The sequence below is a fragment of the Macrobrachium nipponense genome, chromosome 10 (assembly GCF_015104395.2).
Source record: "Macrobrachium nipponense isolate FS-2020 chromosome 10, ASM1510439v2, whole genome shotgun sequence".
Taxonomy (NCBI): Eukaryota; Metazoa; Arthropoda; class Malacostraca; order Decapoda; family Palaemonidae; genus Macrobrachium; species Macrobrachium nipponense.
The window spans coordinates 45,997,210-46,022,266 of NC_087204.1; the positions used below are offsets into that span (position 1 = coordinate 45,997,210).

At 36.7% G+C, this 25,057-nt stretch overlaps 1 protein-coding gene across 8 annotated transcripts in view; it reads left to right on the top strand.

Annotated features, from left to right (window-relative positions):
* LOC135223602 (mucin-2-like) overlaps window positions 1-25,057 on the top strand; it is a 1,092,597-nt gene that overhangs the window by 1,059,473 nt on the left and 8,067 nt on the right. For all 8 annotated transcript variants that reach the window (XM_064262169.1, XM_064262171.1, XM_064262170.1 and 5 more), the window contains 2 exons: window positions 11,214-11,575; window positions 15,249-16,532. In XM_064262169.1, coding sequence (XP_064118239.1) covers window positions 11,214-11,575; window positions 15,249-16,532 — 1,646 coding nt within the window. The remainder of the gene's footprint in view (window positions 1-11,213; window positions 11,576-15,248; window positions 16,533-25,057) is intronic.

Below are 25,057 nucleotides of genomic sequence, written 5' to 3' on the forward strand. Positions count from 1 at the left end.
ATTTCCTATGTCACTGAGAATGGCCGTATCTTTACCTGGAGCGGAGGTTGCGTGCTGATTTGTTCGGGACGAGGAATCATCCAAGCACGACTAAAATCAAGGTACGAAATTCGTACGTCAGGTGACAACGACCTTGAAGGAATTGAAACTCCACTTCTGGTCATTCCTTGATTCAGATGTTATTGTTTTAATTCGGATAACAGCCATAGGTTTTCTTAAGACATGGAAAATTTCATTTTAATTTCTCATTAGTGTATCTCAAAGAGCAAGAGTCGTAATTTAAGGTTAATAGTGTCTGAATACTAAAGATGGAAGTTCTTAGTGTGTGCGAGAGAAAGAGAGAATATATGGAAATGTGGGAAGAGAAATGTTGCTGGAACTGTCAAAAGTGAAGCTGAAGGTTAAGGTGTATCGTTACATTTGAGGAAGCTGAATTTTAAACTAGTGTGGTTGCCGATGAATTATGAAGGTGCTTTTAGGATTTTACTCTACTGAATGCTCCATAATTTTTTAAAAGTAGCAAGCAAAGCTTGACTTTTTCAAAAAGTTTTTCTTTCGTCCTTCAGTTTTGGGCAATTCTTTGTCAACTTAAGGAAAATTTGACAATAATGCCATTTATCCCTGAGACAATTACTTTCAACAACGAATAGATCATCCTACATTATTTAACAGCTGCAATTTCATCAAGCTTGATGAAAACATCGGTTCATTGTACTGGTATATTTTGAAATCTATTTTCTTCATATGCAGCATTTGAATTTAAGTTCGCATTTAGGTCTCTCTCTCTCTCTCTCTCTCTCTCTCTCTCTCTCTCTCTCTCTCTCTCTCTCTCTCTCTCTCTCAGACTTATAGCAGCAATTTTCTTTTCAACTGTCATTGCCTCGCTGTACTGGAGGTACGTTGACCTTGCATTTTACTTAACTTTTAACTTTCGAAGATAGTTGCTGTGCGTGTTGTTGTCACCAAACATCTGATTTGTGAAGATAGCTTACAAAACCTATTTATTCCTTAATGTTAGTAGAATCCGTAGGTTGGACGATGGTGATATGTTATTCTGTCAAAACTGATTGAGGCCGCAGATTTAGTCGTTCAATAAAGATAAGTGCAATCCTGTTTGTCACTGTACGTATTGGTTCTTTCAAATATAATAAGTTTATCAATCACCCACTTATTTTTCACTGTATTTGAGTTCGCTGTAATGTCTAGTATGTTCTTTGAAAAGTACTTCTGATGCTTCAAATAGTGTTAATTTTATCAGTTTATATTTGATTAAGTTTTGTAAGTTGGACAAATTTAGGCGAGATGACATATCGTATCTCCCTGTAGATTCTCGGACTCGAATGAAATAATTAGTTTGAGAAATGAGGCGTGATGCTCATGCAACCCACTAGCAGGAATGCTGGTGGCTCTAGGTCTTGTTCCTTGACCTTCTAGGCATTCTTCAACCATCGCTCAGAGCTCTTGCTGCTCATCCTCAATGTCCACCTTCTTCGGAGTAGTACTTGAATCCCATCAAACGTCTTTAAAAGTGTAATGTTGCACAGTGTTAACAGCGGTTCTTTTTTTTTTTTTTGCTTTTTTCCAGCTGTCGCAAGTTCAATGTCCTTGTTGGTTGTAGGTTGACTTATATGGTACTTTTACGTCAAAAGATTGCTTGTATTCTCTGGCAGTTTGAAAATTCAAAGGAGAAAAGTATGAACGAATATGCTGTATTTCGGAGGTCTCGTTTGCTCGTATTAATAGAACACCATATATTAAGGACAAAGTATTCACTGACTTCATTCGTCCCTAATAAGTGTCCACGTCGGTAGGAAGTTTGAATTTGACAACTTTTAGGCTTGTCACACCTAAACCTGAAAGGCTGGTATAACTTTCTAATACGAAATATCGGCTACCCTTGGTAGGAATACATGGTTAATTTAAACTGGACTTACTATGGTTTTCCACAAACAATTTGGTGGCGCTATGGTATTCCACAAACAATTTGATTGCCACCATTATTGTTGACGAAGATGTATCGTATTCTAAAGGTACATGATAAGAGTGATGATGTCCTTACTGCAGTACTCGGTTAATAATATACATAATTTATATAGATAAATATAATATATATAATAATATATATAATGTATATATACTATATATATATATATATATATATATATATATATATATATATATATATATATATATACAGTGTTTACCGGCTTTTGTCCATTGTTCGCTATTCAAATAAGTATAGCTACGTAGGGTAGCTATACTGAATTTGTGCGTAGATAGCGAGAAACAAGGAAACTTCAAATAAAGTAGATGCATACAGTCCCTATACTTCAGGAAATTCAAATTGAGTAGATGAATACAGCTTCTGTAATCATATATTTTCGGTTTAGTTATTGTAATTACAATTCATCCGCCAATGTAAAGGATATTAATTTCGTCACTTTGTTAATCGTCTTCAGCTAGTTTGCCACTATTAGTAATCCCAAACAACAATAAATTAAAAATTTTGTTATTCCCTGATTAGGTGGTGGTCAGGGCACCTGGAATCGGGTGTGGATTATTTTCGTGTAATAATTGTTAGACTAAAGTTGAGTGACCATGTTTTTACATTGGTGATTGAAACAAGAATGGTAAAGAGATAAAAACGTTTTTCTTTAAATAACTAATAGCAGTTCTGAAGAAGTTGCTCTAGCAATAGCGTTGCTAATTAACATACTACGTCAGTTTCTTTGACAGCATTCTTTTCGTACTTTCTCATAAAATAACCGGCCGGTCAGATTCGCAAGTACAAGGAACTGGTCCTTTAGAGGCATCTAGTTACAAGGAAGAGCAAGAATTACTCGTAACTGATCACACTTGTATTCCAATGTTGCAAGGAGACCCATCAATGTCCATGAAGGTCAGATAAGTCTTCAGTTATTGCATCATGGCAAGGATTCCACCTCGAATCCCGTTCATTACAAAGTTCTGCCAGTGTACATATTGAATAAGTGTAGTGATTTGACTTATATCTTTTCTCATTAATGGTTAAATTTTCAGTCTTCTATCGGCAATTTTACGGCCTAGTATCTCTCATTATTCTTTTCTGTTTGGAATTTTGTAAATTTACAAAAGATGTGTCTAGGTAATTTTTAAAATTGGGGTGGTGTCATAGCAAGCTTTCGAACTATTTTGTCATTAATCTGCTTACAGGTTCTCAAACAAGCACACGCATAATATTAGACGTATGTTTGTGTAATTATCGGTAATAAAAGAAACCCTCGCAAGCAGTCACGGAAGCTTGAAAAAACGGATCTAAGAAATCTTGAATGTATTCTCCGGTTTTCCAATTAACTTTCAGTTTCTCATAATTTTTGGTCATTAGTTAAAGCCTTGGTCATAAACTTTCCTTTGGGCGACTTTGTGCTAAGACCCAGTAAGAAGAAAGGGCTGTAATTAGAAAATTGTCTCGACGATCATTGGGGTGTTGGTGGCGTCATCCTACTGATGAAGATAAACAAACCATCTGGACGTGATCATCCCATTCCCCATCTGCTTTCTTTACCTTCCCCATTTGTACGCCTTGACACCCAGCACGATATTTGTGGGTAACACGACCATTCCCAGTTAGTCTGATTTCTCCCGAAGATTTGCCTCTTGTGGCGCAAAAATGGTGTTGCACAAGTCAATTTTTGTCCCTATTCGTTCTTAACATAAGGTCATAAGTATTTGCCCTTCAGAATGGCTCGTTAGAATTAGTCGCGAATATGTGTCTGTGATAATAGCATTAAAATACTTTAAATGAAATTGTCGCTTGAGAGTGCAAGGACGACTGTCTCCCCGGTATACCGTGGTTCTCAGTACGTAGCCAACTTTCTCCTCCGTCTTTTAAAGATTTTTCGTGCAGATTTTATGCATTTTGTTATTGCTTTGCTGAGACTTGCTACGCCATTGCAAGATATGTGTCACTTCCGTATACTGGTACGCCTTCGCCCAGTTTTTAGCTTAGTCATAAGCTTTTCAATGGACGTTACTCTTACTAAAACGATAGATTGGTAATACCAAGGTCCTTCAAGTAATTCTCAGTGTATATTTAAAGGACCTTGGGTAATGCATATCTATTCGCTTGTTATTTCAATTTTGACCGTAAAAATAAATGTTAATTCCCGATCTTATTGCAAAATCAAGCTAACCAGAGCTCAAAGAATCCTTCTTTCGTGCGGTGGTTACAGGAGAATTAGTAGCATAGCGTGTCAGATGTCACCGCTGATAAACAGTTACCACTTACCAGGTTACTTTCTGACGAAGTAGTGCTCGGAGATCGAATTACATCTACACTGGGGGTGCATCTCTCTCTCTCTCTCTCTCTCTCTCTCTCTCTCTCTCTCTCTCTCTCTCTCAGGAAGTTAATATTGATAACTAATTAATATGCTATTAATGTTAATAGATAAAAAATAAAATAACATTAGTGTGTGAGATATAGAAATGCTTAGCACTAATTTTACCCACGATCTTTATACTTTCAATTACTGAGTCACAAATAACCTTAAATATCAGATTCACAGTACCTTAGGAATAACCTAAAACCAAGAGAATTATATTGTTCTGATCAGACGTGTATTGCTATGCTATATATACTATATATATATATATATATATATATATATATATATATATTATTATATAATATTTATATTATATTATATTATACAGACACGAATACACACACTCTACATCGCCTAAACGCCGCATGACGTAAAAAGCATCTCTGAAATTCTGCCTCTCTATGTCTTCCTGTGCCTTGTCTCCCACTCAGCTTCTGCAATATTATATAGTATAGTGTGTGTGTGTGTGTATCAATCTTACGTATGAATGTACACACACACGCGCACACACACACACAAAAGTGAGAAACTTTCGTCAACCTCTTGATTTGTTTATTATTTCTACGTTTATCTGGTCATTCTTCTGGTGTCGTGGTGAGGTGTCTTTCTCCGTTTCTCTGAAAAATGTATTCCGGCGTCCTGGAAATATGTGGTTACATAAAAAAAAAAAAAATCGCAGTATTCATTTTCGTCTTGGGTTGTGGTTATGTTGATGTCGGATGTCGAGGATTTCCGGTTCCGTAGTAATATCTGCAAGAAGGGCTCGTTTCGTTTCATAGCAAACACTTTTCTCCGTCTAAATGTACAGTTGACTTCCACATATTTTTTCTTGGAATCCTCTTGAGGTGTAGATTCGTTGACTTCTCTTCTTGTTTGGTATCAAAAAGGGTTTGAGCTTGCCTTCTTTTCTTAGTTCTTGGGAGTTTGTATGTGGGATGTATACTGGTGTACATCATTTTGTTTGTGTACGTTGAGTTCAAAATTAAAACCAAGAAAATGTTCGATTACGCAGTTTTTTAAGTATTCTTGCTCTCGTTTTACTATGTGCGCTTCATTTCCCAATCGTTAGCCTCGTTGAGATTTGCAACAGTAATTAATACTTTCCATATCATTATAAGGTGTATGGTTTTACTGCCTAGATGCATACTTCCCAGGGAATGTGCTGACGTCAAACCGAGTTGTGTCACTTTTCTCAGCTAATGTTTTTCAAAGAAAATCTCGTGATGATTATCGGGCTGAAGTTTCCTCACTGTAGTCCCATTAATCTCAATTATGAAAGCCTTCTTCACACCTAAGGTTTCAATTCATATTTTATACATACTTATTTAAAAGCACCCGTTATGTAAAATTGACTTGTAGACCAGCACGTGTGTGCTTACACACCTCGTAGTAAATCACCTGGTTATCCAGGTTGAATTGGGTACATACCTGGAAGATAGGAGGAATTGTATTGCACCATTCTACATCTACTGATTTTATGAAATCAGTAGATGTAGAATTGGGATAACTAGAAGTTAGCGTGGTTAGTGCATAATTTTTTTGCATTTAATATTTTCAACGACATTAGAATTCAAAATATGTTTTCTTGATTGGGAAGTATGATATAACTACATTAAGTTAGTAGGTATGATTTAAATATTCTTCGAAGTTATAACAGACTCCTCGTACAAATGCTGTTCAGGATTCCATTACAAGCTGTCGCGAATGCATGTTGGCCATCCCAGTTTGGTTTTGCTCTAATAGAATGTTCGTTTTGGTGCTAAAAATTTGATATTTGAATAAAAATAAATACAGGACATTGCTTCAAATGCCTGTGGGGTCACTGAAATAGGCTTCTTTGGTTCCATTGTTACGTATAGGGTGAGGGAACATGCGTTGTAGTAAACGTCACGTTTCGTTGGATTATGTGTTAAATCTATCGTGGCCGCCGAAATGTACCAAATTTCTTTCGAGCTATATAAAAATTAATTTTAGTCGGTTTACAGTATGAGATCCTTGCACATAATCGAAAATACCCTTGCTATTATATCCGTCGTTTGATTGTATTTAGTTGGGGTCATATATAATCACGAATGGTGCCTTTCCACTTGTAAAACAAAGCGAGAGCTCTTTGAATTTGCGTTAACAGCTGAGAGAGAGAGAGAGAGAGAGAGAGAGAGAGAGAGAGAGAAGGTCACCCTTGGCAGAAGAGAACGTCTTAGGTGTGTCTACAAATGTCAGAGGTCCGATTCCCACGCCTTCCTTTTGTTTTGAGGTCCTCTTCGGGTTCTTCTCTGCATGCTATGATGAGGCTGATGACCAAGAGTTCCTCCCGTCCTGCGAAAGATGTGGTGTGACCAGTTTTTTCTGTCTTCTTTTTCTGAGCATTGAGTAACATTCTAATTTCGTATGCAGCGCAGGCCTCAGCGTGACCTTTTCCGCCTGTTCGTAAACTGCGGCGGGTGTGTTGCCTCGATTGCCTCAACTTGGAATGGTGAACACCTCTGTTGAAGTACTGGCGGAATCGTGTGCGGCACTCGCCTATCCGATCACAACACCACAAGACTAGTTTGTAAAGCATATGAAATTCTGTCTTTATGGAACGGATCTGAGTTGGGCAACAACGAACTGATGGATCGAGTTTGACCTCATTCCAGAGATACAGTGCCGATTGCAACTTCACTGTTGCTTAGTACAGGTGTCATACATACAGTAGAGCTGGGTTGGAACGGTCGTTTGAATATTTTTACATTGTTTCACTAAGATATTCAATACTAAGGGTTTTATTTTCTGTTATTAAAATCTCATTGGTGCCTAGATGCATGTTAAATGATAAGATTTCAAAACACAAATTATGGTTTCTTGTCGCAATGTATATTCTCTGTCACCAGTTTGATTACTATGGCGAAGCCATGTCTTATCAGACTTGGGGCCTGCTGGAGCCATCAACATACTTTGTGCTGCTGTTACCTCACTCCATGCCAGACCATGCCTTCATATCTCTCTCTCTCTCTCTCTCTCTCTCTCTCTCTCTCTCTCTCTCTCTCTCTCTCTCTCTCTCTCCCCATTACATTGCACATTCAGCTGCGACAAGGTACAGCAACTTGCCATCCGTTCCCACAAAGGAGCTTTGCTGGGTGGTTTACTCTGGTAGTGTTTTCTTTCATGGGCGTTATTATTATTATTATTATTATTATTATATTATTATTATTATTATTATTATTATTATATTAATGAACATAAATTCACACAAAACTTCAAACGATCATGAACTTGCCTGGAATGTAGGTGAAACTGTAGCTTACGTGTTTTAATTGAGTACCTAATAGTACGAGTATTAAATAAATAAAAGCTGATCCCTCAAGCAAGGGACCTTAAACAGAGAACTGTTGGAATTTCATCATGCAGAGGCTATATAATACAGCCCAAGATTAGTTACCAGCGGTATACGAGCACCGAAGGGCAAAGTGTGACTCCTGCGATGACCCAGGTGCCATAAAACTGAATAGAAGCTCCGATAATTTAAGCCTCATGTAATTATACTAGTATCGGAATTACAGGTTATGTCCCTTAGTTCTTTTATATAAGGATCATTTGTGCGGTCACTCTGTTCTTAAATTTGGAGGAATATATATTCAAAAGGATATGTATTTTTGACAGCTTTTCTGTTTATATAGCAGGTGGGTAGGGTAGGTCGAACCGCTCTACGAAAGAAGGTTACTGGTGGGTAAATGTTGGAGAAGGGAGGGAAGGGCAACCTCCGATTGAACTGGAAAGAGGCTCACTCTCAAGAGAAAGGTCAAAATGTCATGTTTTCATATTTGGTTTATGGCAGCATTTAACATTTTGTTACTGCTCTGAAATATTTATTTGTCTTTGCATTTCTAAATTCCCACTAAGCAATGTGTTTGTAATTTTGTCTATGCTAGACCGAGATGAGCAATATACAACAAAGAATAAGTTTTAACTTCTTCCTGACTTCTTTGTGTTTGTTTACATTCTGAAGGGGATATGGCTACTACTAGGGAGGCTATGGTGCATCTCCCCGTCCCATAGAATACACTTCCATTTTCCGTGAGCGGATGTTTGCCACTTTAAAGCGTTATGTTTTGCAACAGCACATTGTATATGTAGTAAACATATACAAGACGATTGAGTATTTTCATAAATAATATCCAAAAGTGTGAAGAGTATTCGTGGCCCATTTACCGCATGTGTTCAAGCCCTGACCCACCCAAGTGAAAGTGGACTGCTGGGGAGGTTCTGTTGACGGGCAAAGATATAAAAAAAAAAAAAAAAAAAAAAATAGTAATAATATTTACGTGGCAAGTTGAGGTGCTCAAATTTTATTTGATTTACGGTGTAAATATTTTTAGCCTTTTCCTTTTTTATACCTCAAGGAATATGGAATTCAACATTCAAATTGGAGCTAATTTCGTTCATTTAGCGTAGTATTGATTTAGTGTCTGCTGAATTGTTTTCTGTGTGTGTATTTCAATAATAATTAGTGTAGTCAGCGAAACCAATTATGTAGAAACCGTCTCTTGAACAATTTCTTATCGAGATAACTCTCTCCTTAAGTACGAGTTGCCGTGCTGTCTGTCAGTCATCTTTGTTGCGTGTTGAACTGCATTTTTGAAAGGTGTTGTTCACGAGTAATTTTAGCTCGATTTCTTGTAAATATCTGATGTTTTATTATAACCCCTTTTCAGTTGTTCATAGCATAAAAATGAACAGTTATTGCTGGCAGTATTTTACTGTTTTAGAAAGTTAAACGGCAAGTCGCCGAAATAGTTAAATTTATTCTTATTACGGCACACCTTTACTGAGAGGGAGAGAGAGAGAAGATAGCTCCGTATTGGCATTTTATGCAATTACGGGTGGTTACGGTCATAAGTTATAATGAAGATAGATATCGTATCAATTAAGCCTGTGAAAGATTCGGTATGTGATTTGATAGAAGCAGGTGGCAGGTGGATGATGATAAAGAAATATTGTTGTGCTTTTTTATGCTCAGTCTGCATAGTAAGGCGACTTTTGCCTTGCGTGTCTGTATGAATCGAGACATAATGAGATCCATTGTCTACAAAGATTTGTGTGTGTGTGTGTGTGTGTGTGTATTGGGAGTCTCGGGTTTTTAGGTACCTTGGTGATATTTCCTTCTTCTGAGAACATTTAAAATTTATTGATAGCTGTATCAAGAATGTATGCCTTGCTGCACTGTAGGTCAATGCATGGTTTAACAGGCTGCAACTTGTCTTTTTTTTTTTTTTTTTTTTTTTTTTTTTTTTTTGTTTGTTGTTTTTTTGTTTTTCCCCCATCGTTAAAGGTTTTCTATCAGAAAGTAATGAGCGTTCCGTGCTGGTTTCGTTTAATATAAATTCACTAGTAATATATCACTTCATATAAAAAATTTTAACCATTTCATAAAAAAAATTTTAACCTCATTTTCTTAGTAAAAATTTAAAATACTCCATAAAGTTGCTTTTGATATAACAAGCCTACTATGATGTAATAAGTAAGTTGTACGTATGCGACTTCAGTATTTGTTTATTCCTTCAAAATTTTTATTTTTATGCCCGAATGATTTTCTTATTTGTTTAATGATTTGGGTAGTAATGGTTGGTTGCGCCTTAATCTAACGCTGATTTCAAAGGTAAGGGGAAACGAACAAAGGAGACCGCCAAATTGGAAACCTTTTTTTCAAATCAAATCCTTATCCCGCCTCAGCTGCGCCGAGATATTCACGCAAAAGATTCTGATTTACATATCAAAGGAAATGCAGTTTTTTTTTTTTTTTTTTTTTTTTTTTTTTTTTTTTTTTTTTTTTTTTTTTTTTTTTTTTTTTTTTTTTTTTATGGCGAATTGGTTTTAAGTTATCCAACTGTGTTGAATTTCTAGTTACCTAATCAAAGTATTTACAAAGGTTTCAACATGTCTCCTTTATTTTTACCCATTTTCTTTTAGCCCTCATCATTAACAGTAATATCGAAACGTTAGTGCTATATTTAAAAGGCAACTAGACGGGTGTACTTATTTAATGAGTTCATTTAACTAAAGTTATATTAGATGAAAAATATTAGCTGAAAAACTGACCAGATGTGGCCTTCAACATTGTATTTGCATATAATTTCAGTAATTGAATGTACGTAGGTGTTCTTAGTATCACAGAATCGTCGGAGGCACCGGGGGAAGGTGCGAGGTCGATGACTGGGTTTGTAAATGGCAGGTTTTTGTAAAATCTGAAATGTTCTTAGTACTTCATAATTGTTGGAATTCTTTTTCACTGGGAATTTTCATTTTATAATGTTAGCAACGCCAAAAAATGCCGAATAAAGTTCCCTTGATGTAAAGTCTTGTAAAGAATTAGTTGTAATAATTCCACCTTAAGTGGTAAACAACATACTGCTTGTGACGTTAGAACATGACATTTCAACATGGTGCAGTGACCTTGGTGTAGTGCACAATAAAGTGAGAACTGGCATAAAAACGTACCTGAACATGTTCTTAATTAAATGATGACCTCCAGGCCCTGGGGTTATTTTTGTTGTCGGAGGGTTGGACGTAATTAGTGGGACTGTTTTATTGTTGCGTTGCGGGAAAACTCGCGTCCTTCCCATATTTACGATTTTCGTCCTCAGTTTCCTCAGAAATCAAGGAATATCCGCATGACTACCACCAGGAAATAATTAATTTAAAGTTTAATTTCACACTTGACTACTTCTGGGGCAAGCATTTATGATTATTTGGAATTAGGAAGGAAACTTATTCGTCCAGGATCACATAGAAATACAGTCCTTTCATTCTTATTTTAGCTTCAAAAATCAATTTATGCCTGTCCCTGATTTATGTTTTTCTCTCCTTCAATAGGACCTACCATAAGGACTCGTACATGGCCCATCGGCGAGACTGGAAGACAGGTTTCGAAGGACGTTATCGGAGGACAATCTCTCCTTCAGCGGCAAATCGGAATCTTCTCTACAACAGAGATGACAATACGAATAACAATCAGAGCAATGCTTCGAATAATAACAATAATATCAACAACTCTTCCTCGTCAGCCACATCTACGAGTCCTCTACCGCTGCCACCCCAAGAACAGCAAGAAAGGAGGAATTCTTCAACGCCACCTGGAGGGGGAACTATCCTTAGGAATCACTCCACATCCAACCTAGTGCAAACCAACAACTCTAAGAATGCCAATGACTACGACAGCAGTGTTAATAATAACGGTAAGAACAGTAAAGAAAACGTGGTAATTTTAAACTAATATCATATGTATGTGTGTGTATGCCTGGGAAATATTTTCTGTTAAAACAGAATTCCATCTTAAAAAAAAAGAAAAAAAAAAAAAAAAAAAAAAAAAAAGCCCATAAAATAAAGCATTAACTGTCCACATTTTTTATGAGCTCCTTTTTATAACTTGTATGTGCGTGTATATGTGTGTGTGTGTATATATATATATATATATATATATATATATATATATATTAACTATATATATATATATACACACAATATATACACACACACATATATAATATATGAATATATATATTATATATATATCTATATATAATATATATATATCTATATATATATATAATATATATATATATATAGTAATATATATATTATAATATATATATATATATATATATATAGGATATATATATAGAGGTATGGGAAAGAGTGATTTTGGCACAATATTTAAAGTTCGTCACTTCAATAACTGGTTCGGTGCAATCACGTCAGCCTAGGTTGAGTAAGTTGTATGAGGAAGTGGGTGAGAAACTATATTACAGTTAAAAAGTAGCCTCCTATCATGCTGCCACTACCTTTGTTAAGTAGTTTATTTGGAAACATTAATGATTTATCCCAGTTTGAATATTGGCAGATCCGGTGTCAACATATTTTGAGACGATTTTTTTTAGTTTCATTTCAAATTATATATTTTGTATTCTGGTTGTATATTGACATTTAATAATGAAAGAATAATTGTAATAATCTATCGTTTTCTCTTTTAAGTTTTTCATGCTAGTATTTTATATCATGTAGAGATTAATTGTAATATCGTGTTGTTTGTGTGGTATATATCACCGATTCTCGTTAACGCTGGATCCAGTTTACTAGGGAACGTGAATCTCCCACATTTTTCACGTACAGTCCTATTTAACGCATTCGCATATTTTGTCACTAATATCTTATATCTCTCATCGGGAACGCATTTTGTAGTTGCATAGACACATTAATAACTATAAGGGATATTAGTCAGACATGCAACCCATATTGTGACATAATTTGTTATGAACATAAATACTCGGTTTGCTGTCAACAGTGGAAGGTTGTAGCAAAGTGTGCAATACTGATTACTTTCAGAGCCATTACGAGAATGAAAATCGCTGCGTATGAAGTCAAACTACGTCATATGGTGTCCGTGGTCGAGGATTAAATGTCGTTTGTTCATGTCCCTAAATTTCAACGTGTTCAGTGGAGTATCAGCACGGCGCTGGCAATTTTCCTAATCTGCTTTATGTATTTATGGTGTTGGTCACTTTCATTTTATTTCGTGTAAATTTATACTTTGATCATTGTCACTTTTTATTTATTTATTTATTTATTTTTATTTATCCATCAGGAATTCCTGAAGTTGGATGCGATTTTCGTTATTCTTCTTGTGCAAATTAATGTAAATGTGATTTTTTTTTTACTTTTTGCCAGCGAATAAAGTCATTTTCATCGTAAACTTTATGGCAAGGTTCATTCTGTTTTTATTGTGTCACATCGTTATACAAGTGACAACTGCCGCCTGTTAGATAATAATTGTATTCTCTCTCTCTCTCTCTCTCTCTCTCTCTCTCTCTCTCTCTCTCTCTCTCTCTCTCTCTCTCTCTCTCTCCTTTAGCTTATTAAGTTACCGCTTGGTGTACGTAGGGATGTCATATGCAGTAGCCCAGTCGTCAGCTACATAGACGTAATGCAATCGCTAGGCTCCATTTTCACCTTTATAATTCATAATATTAGCATAAGGGACAATTCACCCCTTTATTAGTACTAGAGGGTGGTGGAATTGACATCGCTCGGATAAGATACGCCTTTGGTACTGCTTTGCGACAGCTCTCGTTTAAGGAATCAAATATCTCATGAATAGAATACTGTTGGCGTTTCATGTATTAAATTCAATTTAGCTTATTAACGGTTATTGAAAACAGACAATAATGAAAGTGAAGTTGTGGACGATTGGTCATCATTTAAAATACTCGGCAGTTGTTAAAAAAAGGGGGCCGGTCGTTAATACTGCAGCGAGGACGTTTTCTACGTAAAATTACGAATTTCCCCGTGGCAACTAGGTTGACTGCCTGCAGGTGATAACTGCAAAATACTTGAATAATAGCCTTGCATAGATGATTTCATAATTGAATGTTGACTTCGTAGAATTAAAGTGATCCTGGTTTTTCTTTCATTAATCCAAATTTATGAAAAATCGAAAAAAAAATATTCCTTTCATTTCGTTTTTCCTACATGACTACTAAGCTCTTCGGTCCCGCCATCTAGGCCCACTGCCATGTTAACATCCCTTGCCCCTATAACGACGTTAAAGCTAGGTACCACCAGCTCAAACAGCAACAATAAGATCTGGTCTGACGATGATAAAAACAAAAGAATAATTACGTTATACTGTAAGAGCAGTGAGGAAAGGAACAAAAAGTGGTTTCTCCTTACATCCGCCAAGGCTGGCTATCCACCTCCCGTTTGCTTTGTTTGGAGCCGTTGTTAAACAAGCCATAAAGCGTGGTTCCCATCTCTCCTTGAGCTAATGCAGGGGGTAACGTGAGTATATCACACACGAATGGATAAACCTTTCGGAATCACAAAGTTATGGGATACAATAATGGTAATTTGCAATTGGTTGTGGTCGCAGAATATTTTTAATTCAACGAACTTTGATTTTATCGTTAGCAAGAAGCTTAAAGGAAACTTGAAATTGTAGACAAAGATAAGACAAGAGAACCTTGTTTAAACTTTGCAATAAATTATTTCTATACCATCATTAATTTATTGTGTAATTTTTGCTCCATATGAATTTACGTGTCATATTTATGTTTTTACGGAAATAATGGATAGGAGCAGTGTGCTAATTTTGGTTGCATTTATAAGTATGGTAATTGGTCACAAATATTAGTTTGAGCAATTGAAAAATGAGGAAGGGTTGGACATCATTGTGGTGAAATCTCATTGTCACTAGTAGGTTTTTTTTTTCCCCCACCGCGAAGGACTATGGACTCGAGTCTGATGCCTTTTAAGAGAAAACGGTCTATTTTGAAGTAGCAGTAGACGTGTTTATTTATTTTTTTTTTCTTTTGCAAGTTTATGTATTTCTTTAAATGTAGCCAAATGATAATTTCGTTTTTAGAACACCAAGACCTAAATAATGCGGTGCTCATACAGCAGGAACATTTTTTAATGTTTCAGTTGAAAACAGAACATACAGTTGTCCCTTTCTTAAATTGGGATTTTGTTGGTAAACCATTATTACCAGTTAAAGATCTCGGCGGAATTAGTATGATGCATGCTTTGGTTTAACAATTCCAGGAGAATGGAATTTAATCAAAATGAAAGTTTTAGGTTTGTTTTCAGTAAAGTTGCCACCCTGTGTGTGTATATAAATATTAGTAGTAATTCCCTATCTGAGAAACTATATTTTTATGTATTTGTTTACGATGAAATAGCAACTGGTTTGGTAATCCTAGTTTATATTGATAAATTACAACTTTATTCCTAACCTAACGTATTTAATGTGATTTAAGTTTTCCTAAGCATGTTTTAATGGTGGCATTAATTAGCAGTTTTTTTTTCGTATTATTAATGAAGTTTTGTAACATTGTTTTCTGTTTTCCCTTCAAGGTTGGACTTGTCATGGCCATACAACCTCAACGACAGTCAACTTCACAGCGGAAGAGCTACGGGCGTTTAAAGCCCGCAGGGCGCACGCTCACATTCAGGATGCTGGTGCCCTCCCGTTGGAGAAAGATGGTGGTGGGCGGCCCCTCCATACATCACAGTCTTCACCGGCTTTATCATCTGCTTTGCGTTCGGCAGCCAGTGATGGTTCTACTACGTCTTTAGCAAGTGGTGGTGGTGGTTCGTCGCTTTCCTCTGGTCACAGTGGTTCGGGGTCTCCCACGAAACTTAGTCCAGCTTCTTCGTTGAGGGCATCAGTCGATTCCCTTCATCGACCTTCTTCTTCCACATCCACCATCACTTCACATTCCCCTCGACCCATCACCAGAGCCACCAGTTTAGTAGATCCCCTACATCCTCCAGATGATTTGTCTGTGGCGCGGTCAAACAGTATGTCACAAGAGGCCATCCATTTTACCAGCACTGCCAGTATCAATGAGTCTCTTTCTCGCATTTCGGCCATTAATGACTCCTTGAGTCGGTCAACCAGTATGGCAGAATCACTCTGTCGCTCCACAAGTGTCACAGAGGCACCTTCTGTCGCGCCAGCGGGCCCACAGATCCACGCCCATAACGCTAGTGAGACCGCTTCCCCCTCCTCCTCCTCTTCCCCTCCACACCAGTCTAGTCCATCGTCAGCTCCTGCTGCTGCCTCCACGGTGCCTACTGCGCCTGCTTCACCAACATCGCCTGTGCCCCACGACGGGCCCATCACAGCTCATCCCGCAACAGTCACAGAGGAAGTGTCCCCTGGCCCTCCCCCTCCGCTCACCATCTCCAATAAATCCTTAACGACAAAATCACCGCCTTCACCCAAATCTCCCCTCGCCAGCAAGTCCCTCACCCCTGTTTCTCCCCTCTCGCCTATGTCCCCTTTCTCTTCCAAATCTCCAGTGTCTTCCACGTCGCCAGTGTTGTCCCCAACTTCCTCCAAAATGTGTGCATTCCCTAGTGTAAGTAATAGTAATAATAGTAGTGTTAGTAATAATCCGTCATCGACAACTCTAGCGGTCACGTCGAGCCTAGACACCACCACTACGGCAACCACCACACTTTCTTACCCAATCACCTCGCCCTCCATGTCCCCGGCTACTTTACCCGTGGATCACAGTATCATTGTCTTGAGTTATGGCAGAACGAGATACCAAGAGGAGATAGATTGTGACCTACTCTCTAAGGACTACGGGCCGCAGCTCACCGTCGACTCCAAACTCCTCGCCTTACTGGGTAAGTATGTATGCAATCAGAACTTGATTGCACAAAATCTTCATTCATTAACATAATGTACTCTTGTTTTGTGTCATGTATTTTGCATTTATATAGAATGACGTATCCCAGGACCACATGTAGACTTTTGTGTGGGGGAGGGGTTTGGAAATGTTTGAACTATCATAATTTACTTGGTACTACTTGGATGACTTTATATATATATATATATATATATTATATATTATATATATATATATATATATATATATATATATATATATATATACACACACACACATACATACATATCATATACATACATACACACTAACGAATGAAACCATTATTAAGATTAAAGTTTCTGCCATTGGATTCATATAGTTTTGTTTAGATGAAACTTGAAACAAAATATTTAGAGCAGGAAGTAATAATTATTTTTTCCCGCTGCGGAAAAAATCAAACTAAGAACAGAAGCATTTGCACGCTGCTCGACAAAAGCGTTTGCCTCAAGTTTGAACTAATATAATGCAGTGATTCTTCTATATGACTTAAGAAACAAACTCATAATTAATTTGATTTCCCTTCAGATAATTTGAGATGTGTAATAGTGCTATAACTTTATGCTAGTTTCTGCTGTGATTTTTGATGAGGTGTTAAGAGATATACAGTAACTAAAGTTTTTTTTTTTTTTTCACGACTAGCATTACACTACCTGGGATATGTTTAGTAAATTTTTTCTAAAAAGAGATGGGGTTTTCCATAGAGAATGTTCCTGTGTATTGATTAAAAGACTAATGTTTGAAGAATTGGGTAGTATATTACAATGGGATGGGGTTCCCGGTGGGGGTGGGAGCAGGTGATTTCTCCGGTCAGGCCGAAGGAAGGTAAAGGCCTGGTTAGGTGAGGACATGGTTGTCAATGAAAGGTTAGGATATCTCACCTACACCTGTCTCGTTTGTTTGTTTTGTAATTTTTTTTTTCACTAAGCATTACTGCCAGTTATGCTATCATAAAAAGAAACTTAGCATTATTTATTTCACCGTAATGTTCAAGTACCCGTAATGGAGCCATAATACAATAACATGGTGTGCCTTGAAATACGGACGATGGACCATTTTCTGTAGTGGCTAAAGAGCAACAGAAAACGGCAACTTTGCACGATCGGTTAGTCAAACTGAAAATGGGAATTACTACTTTCGGGCAATATTCTCAAAATTACCCTGGAGAGAAATGGTGAACTGTTATAAACGGTCGAGAGTGGAACTTAAATGCAGATAATGTTTATTTGATTTGAATTTGAGATATTAAATTTTTTATCAAATACATGCCTTTGTTTTTTTTCTGGATTAGTTAATGAATGCTGTTTTTTTCCTAGGTTAGTTAATGACAGCAGTAATTTTTTCGGGCATAAACTTTTTCATTCTTTTAGAATTGAATTTCGCAAATGAAACCTACTATATAATAGGCTGAACCTTTTCCAACAATCCCAGTTCCTGAACACGAAATCCGGGTTCTTTACCAATCACGGATTCATAAACGTGTTAAGAGCCATGGGATGCATGATCAAACTAGGATGCACGTGCAATTTGGGTTAAACTTGTACAAAATGGTCTGCCCCTTATTTTGTGACATTTTATACAGACAGAGAATGTAATTTCAATATATTAATATACGTTATTTCTGTTGTTGTATTGATTTCATACGGAATGAACTTTAGGAATAGAGTGGTTTACCGTACGGTTTCATCATAAGACATGCTAATCGGTTATTTTAAATCATATATATATATATATATATATATATATATATATATATATATATTCAAATAGGTATGAACAATGACATCGAGTACAGGTTCTGCGTTGGAATTTGGTGACGACTAAAATCGGCAAATCAAACAATGGTCAGAGGGAATAAGATTTGGAAGTACAGTAAAGTTGTAAAATATCTGATTATATATTAGGTCTCGGACGATTATATTCGTGTGCTTATGACTGACGCTGACGCGATGAAGGTTTTGTCGATTTGATAAAATTTTTAGATTAGATTCCAGATAGAGTTAGAAATGATACCACGATGAAAATGGTTAGTTCCATATGTTAATGAGATAATAATGAGAGAGAGAGAGAGAGAGCAAGAGAGGAGAGAGAGAGAGATAGAGAGAGAGAGAGAGGGGGACGGGGGGGGGGGAGATGACTGGGACATGTCCCTCACACAACCTTTCCTTTGGGAAACTACTATGCATCAGGTCCAACAGGCATCAAGAGAGTCGTTGAGATCCAGACATACTTGGGAAGCATTGTATTGAGTTATCCAGAGAGTGCGACTGAGAGAAATAATTTAGGTATTGTTTATTTTGTTACAAATAAATATCGGAGACAAACTACCAATATATGTATACACACACACACACACACACACACACACACACATATATATATATATATATATATATATATATATATATATATATATATATATATAATATACACGCGCGCGCGCTCACACATCGGTGAGGCTGTTTTTGGCAATATATTTATTTTACTTTCCAAATTCATGCTAAACTTGCGGGCCTCGTACTTTTAACCTGACGTTTTAAATTCCGTTACTTCCTGGATATGTATCAGATAATTAAGGCGTGCGTGGGGTTCGTTAATGACCAAGCCTAAATAAGCTTCGTTGGTCTTCTTGTACGGGAAGAGTGGTGGCCTCTTATTTCTTACACTATACGATTGACGCCTTTAAGAGTTTAGGTGTCATATAGTATTTATTTGATGCTTAGGAAGTCTTTTGAGTTTTTTTTTTTTATGTAACTTGCCGTTTGGATTTTCTGGCTACTATGTCATTAGACCAACTTAGCAGATCTTCTGAATTACCATACGTAGGTCTCTCTCTCTCTCTCTCTCTCTCTCTCTCTCTCTCTCTCTCTCTCTCTCTCTCTCTCCTGTTTCCTTGATAAAGTAGCGTTTTTAGAATGATCTTGGTTCGGTGCAAAGACTATTAAGATTAAATCTGGTTAGAGGCAAGTTATTCAGTCATTCCAGGAACGCTGTGCTATGCAGCGATAAGGTATCACTGGTTTCACAAAGCCATAATGGATCTATAACTATATTTAGAGGTGGTTGGAATATTATAAAAAAAATTTAATGTAATGCTGTTTCAATGATGTTCATTTTGTTGCAGTAAGCCTAACTATACTTAAACTTTTTATTATAACGAATATATTTAAAACACAGAAAGGCCTATGAATATATTTCCCCTGTCATTTAAAAGAGGCTGCTTGGAATCTCGTCTTGAATTTATAAAGATTCCGAAGTTTTTGTCGAAGTGTAAAGTTTTCTATTCATATCTTATACGCTTTAAAAATATTTTATTGTGATGAAGCCTTCCAAGCGAGTCCACCAGTAGGTGTTTCGGTAGAGACCAGTCCTATTTCTTGCAGTTCCAATTGTTGGTGCTGGAATGTTGTTTATCTGTCATCACTGGGAAGCCAAGCTCCAGGTCAGAAGCAGAGGCTGAGAAGGAAGTATCGAGAAGGGGAGTGTCGTTAAAAAGGCAGAAGAAATATATTCATTTATTTTCTGTTTTCTTGTGGATGTTTTCCGTTTTCATATTACCATAAGAATTCTGTACATCCAATGTTCAAGCTTCTCACAGCGAGTAAGGCCTGTAGTTATGCAGTCCTCTTGATGTATTGTGGCCATTCGTTTTGACACTGAAATGCGTACTCTCACTTTTATCAAGCTAGGTTATTGTATGTGAGAAAACTAAACACTTATTTTTGTAAATAAGTTTTATGAAAGGGGAGAGAGAGATAAATGTTAGTTTATCGATGTTTCTACATTTATGCTGGTCCCATAATTTTATCCTGATAATTTTAAGGTAAGACCTTGTGGTGATTAGGTGGCCGTGGGGTTTAATGTTGTTGGTTCGTGGGTTTGTGTTGAATAGCTTGAAGCACTGAGAAGGTTGGCGAACCCACAAGGGTGGGATGGGAGGTGATGGACGGGAGTTGGGGGATATTGCCAGTGGGTTTGGGTGGGCAGGTTTCACTTGATAGCCTGCCGCTGTGGTGTGTAGACAGTCAAGCGCTCTCTAGTATTCGCCATCTCCAAAGCTTTGGATGTTGGATGCTTGTCTACGAAGTAGGGGTTTCACTGCTTTTAGTGTAACAGCCCTCAGCGTCAGTGGATATGGCCACCTGGGTGAATAGTGTCTGTGCCTGAATGCATAAGGTATCATCAGAACATTGTGGACATTTGTGTTATTTATCAACGAATATTTCTGTAGAAAATGGTAGTGGTAGGGACCGTGCTTCGGAGATCATTATAGAGGAAACTCGCATAGTTTTTACATGGTCCAAAGTAATTAAATTGTAATAGTCCTGTGTGTCTTATTAAACATTCTAATTATAACCAAAACTACAAATGCCAATGATGGGGACGTGCAAGTGTGGTAACATTTTAAAGGTGACCTATTCTCAGAGTAAAACCACAAGAATGAAAACTCCGTGTGCAAGAAACGCAAAGCCCAGCTCTCACAAGCCAATTTTATACGAATAAAGTTACGCTGGGGATGTAGGCTTCGGATTGTAATTCAAGTTGGAAACCATCTTGTGCTCCTTTTTTATCGAGTGCTAAAATTTTAACTTTTTCGCCATTCAGTTGGTGTAGTGTAATCACATTTTCTTGAGTTTAATTCTTGAACACCGAATTTTTTTCCGACTCTGTTTCTCGAAAGGTGTTTCTTGAAAGGTGCTTAATGTAAAGGATGATGTACAGATCCCGATTATTACCTGTTCTGAAGATCCTATTAAAGCATGCCCTTTTCGACTCTTGCTTTCACCTTCCAAGATTCTCTCTCTCTCTCACACACACACACACACACACACACACACACACACACACACACACATTGAAAACGTAATTTTTTCTTTCCATAACATTGGGAATTAGCATGCTGTGCGAAGGTGAAGTTATTGGCACTTAAATGGAAGGATGGCAGGCGAGAAGGGTTTAAAATTGATATAAATTTTTTAGCAGTTTATGAGGCTTTCCGAACGGATTTGCGTAAAAATGTTTATGGCAGTGTGAAGTTCGGGCCTCCTTATTTAGGAGTCTTTAATAATCTGTTCCTTTACCCAGTTTTTATAGATGAATGTTAGGTTTTCACTTTTTGTTACGATTGATATGCTTTAAAGTATAATTACCTAAAGATATATTTCTTCAGCGAGCTGTTTAGCAGTTTTTATTAACTACTGCTTATGTAATGTATAAGAAAAAATACTGCAAATCCACGGTTCCGTTATTGATTGGCTTTGTGTTAAGTTGTGGAATTATGTTTATCGTAAGCCAGGATAAAAAAATATGGCTGCAAAGCTTCAGATAATCATTGAACAACGACCAAGTTTGTAGTTCTAACAGAGAATGGGATTGCTGATGTTATGTAACATGTGACTGAAATGTTTACTAGATTGTTTTGATAGTTCAAGAAGAGTTTTAGTCCGGTTACCACCAGAAACTTTATTTCCTATGTTCAAGTTAGAATGAGCAGGGATATGTTAAACACGGATGAAAACCCGGGAAAAGTGCGAAGTGTACTTCCTTATGTTGTAGGCGTCATATCCTTCCGGCGGTTTGACGTAATAGTAATGTTCATTGTTTTAGCTGAAAGCCTTACGCATTGTGTAAACTGACGTAAATAAAAGGTGACCTCTGGTTGGATTATTCTACCTGCGTCGCTTTTTTATCGCGACCTTATCAAGGTAAAAATTCGCACTGAACAAAATTAAGGTTAATATAATAACTGGGGAACCAACATAATTGGACTAAAGTTTTGAAGGAAGCTGCAGTTGTCATGAGATTTCGTAGACATGTCATTAACGCAGTTTGAATGATATAGTTTAATATTTTAAAGATGTCAAAGATCTCTCTTCTAGGTTCACATACTAAGTTTATCCATTCAAAATCTTGGGTTACTCAACTTGTTTAACATCCGGGTGAAGCCAAGTTGCGAATTAGCACCTGATGTTGTTAAATAAATTTTGTACACACGCCATTGATTGAGCTAAATATTGTTGATATAAAGTCGCTTAAGAGCGCATATCAATAAGTGAAGATAACGGATTTTAAGAAAACAGGAGTTGAGTCAAAGTGTTACCTGTAATGCTACTGCTCGGGTGATATAATATAATATTATATATTATATCATAAATATATATATATACTATATATATATTATTATATATATATATATATGGACGGTTCCCCGAGGTGTAAACCTCGTTTTGTTAAAAGTCGCCTTTGTTAATAAAGCAAATGGAAATAACTTTCTCGTATACGATACTAATTCCGGAAAACCTGACCTTAGTTTTCAGGAATTAATATCGTATACGAGAAAGTTTTTCATTTCTTAACAGGAAATCTTCCAGGAGAGGGAGAAAGACAGAGATATCATTATTTCATGTTTTGAAGGCCGAATGCATCTCCATTATTAGTGAAGTATAATCTGAAGTAATAGTCATTACGTTAGAGAATCTCCTTGGGATGGGAATATTAACGGGTTGGTTTTTGCCATCCGCTGTTGCTTGATCTTGTTGAAGATTTCTCGACACTGAGAGGCGGGGAAAGCTAGTCAACAGGAGTAGAGAGGAAAAAGTAGTTTTTCTTATGATGAAAAAAAAAATGTTTCATTATCTAGTGTAGTATATCATTATATTTGCGAAAATAACCCTCAACCTATGAAGTTTTTCAAGTTTGATAAAAAAAATTATTGTGTAGAGATGAACTTTCCATCTTTTACACACACACACACACACACTCACTCACTCACATACACGCACACACAAATAGCAACGCATGCAATCCATGCCTCTCCCCTCCAAGGCTTGAATGTGATCCCAGCCCCCGAATGGGATATTGAATGTTGTGAATTGCATTGCTGTGTCATTATAGCGAACCCTGACACCATCCGTGATTTTGATTTAATTCATACATACCAAGGCTAGCATCCATAGGTTTTTTGCTCATGTTATTTATTACGTTTTTGCAGGCAAACCAAATTTCAGATCAGAGTAGGGAAATTCAGTAGCAGAAAACGCTGTTATAAGCTTGTTTTTATGGCTTCTTTAGTGACGTCAGCATTGTCCAAATGTGTTGGTATTATATATACTGGAACTCTGGTCTCTTATTGGATCAGGGGAAAAAATCTTGCTCGCAGACTGTATGCACAGAGCTTCCAGAATCCAATTTTAGTTATTGAGCTTGGATTAAAAAGATTCTTGGATTAATAATAGACAAAGGTCGTCCTTTGTTTGGTAGTAACAGTTAAGTGGGGTTTTGATATATGGAAGAGAGGGCAGCATTGAAGGCACTTTGCGCAACCCCCTCCCCCTTTTTTCAAGATTATTTTCTCCCCTTTTTTCAAGATTATTTTCTCCCTAGCAAAACCATCCCGTATGGAGTTATAAATGATAAATTCCGTATTATACTATCCCGACCTTGACTTTTGATGTTATATCTCGGCAAGCACCCTTATTTAGGATACACAAAGTAACGTTACAAAGAGTTTTTGTGCGACCGAACTTCAATATCAAACAAAGGCTAGTTCACTTCTAATGTAGACCTCGTAAGATTGAACAAGGTAGCAGAATATTATCAGGTTGAATGTATTAAGGATTGCAACCCTTTCAAATCCATGTACCATAGGATTTGAAATAATTAAACAGGAAATACCTTCAGGTAGATTATCGTACCAATTTACAAATGCTACACGTGTAGTTTTCAACAAGACTTACCTATCCACTAAATACATAACAAGCTACTTTCACTTAGGTCATAGAAACCCTTTCTTATACCCCTCCGTAAGAACCCCCCCCCCCCCCCTTAGTGAAAGCTTTGTAACGCGTAGTAACTTTTCTTTTAAACTATCTTTAATGGCAATATCGAGAAAGCTTTTGAAACTGTCGTATTCACCTCTTTATTGGTAGAGATAAATGGGATTACATTATCAACATGTTAATATTTCATAGTAAAAACAATACAAAATAATGAGTTGTGACTCTGTACAAACCTAGCGAGTTTACTTGTTCTGGGCGACCGGGAGGCACTAGTGAGGTTTCTTTGCCATGACACCTGCCTCCCTGCCTGCCTGCCTGACTGCCTTATTGCACTTGTGCGGGGGAATATGAACCAGCCGTTTTACTCTCCCCAAATGAATTGAGCCATGTTCAGTTTGGGGGAAATAGTCTAAAAATTACTCCTTTTCATTTTGAGTATTAACATGAAACCCGTCGATTACGTGCGTCCTTTGTAGTTACAAATACTAGATTCCGTGTTTCGATATGTTTAATTATCTGATAACAAAATAAACATTGAATATGGTCGTAAAAGTTTACAAACGCAAACACACACACACACACACACACACACACACATATATATATATTATATTAATTATAATTATATATATATATAATATTTTATATATTATATGTATGTTTTATATGTATATGTTATTTATATATGTATAAGTTTAAATAAATA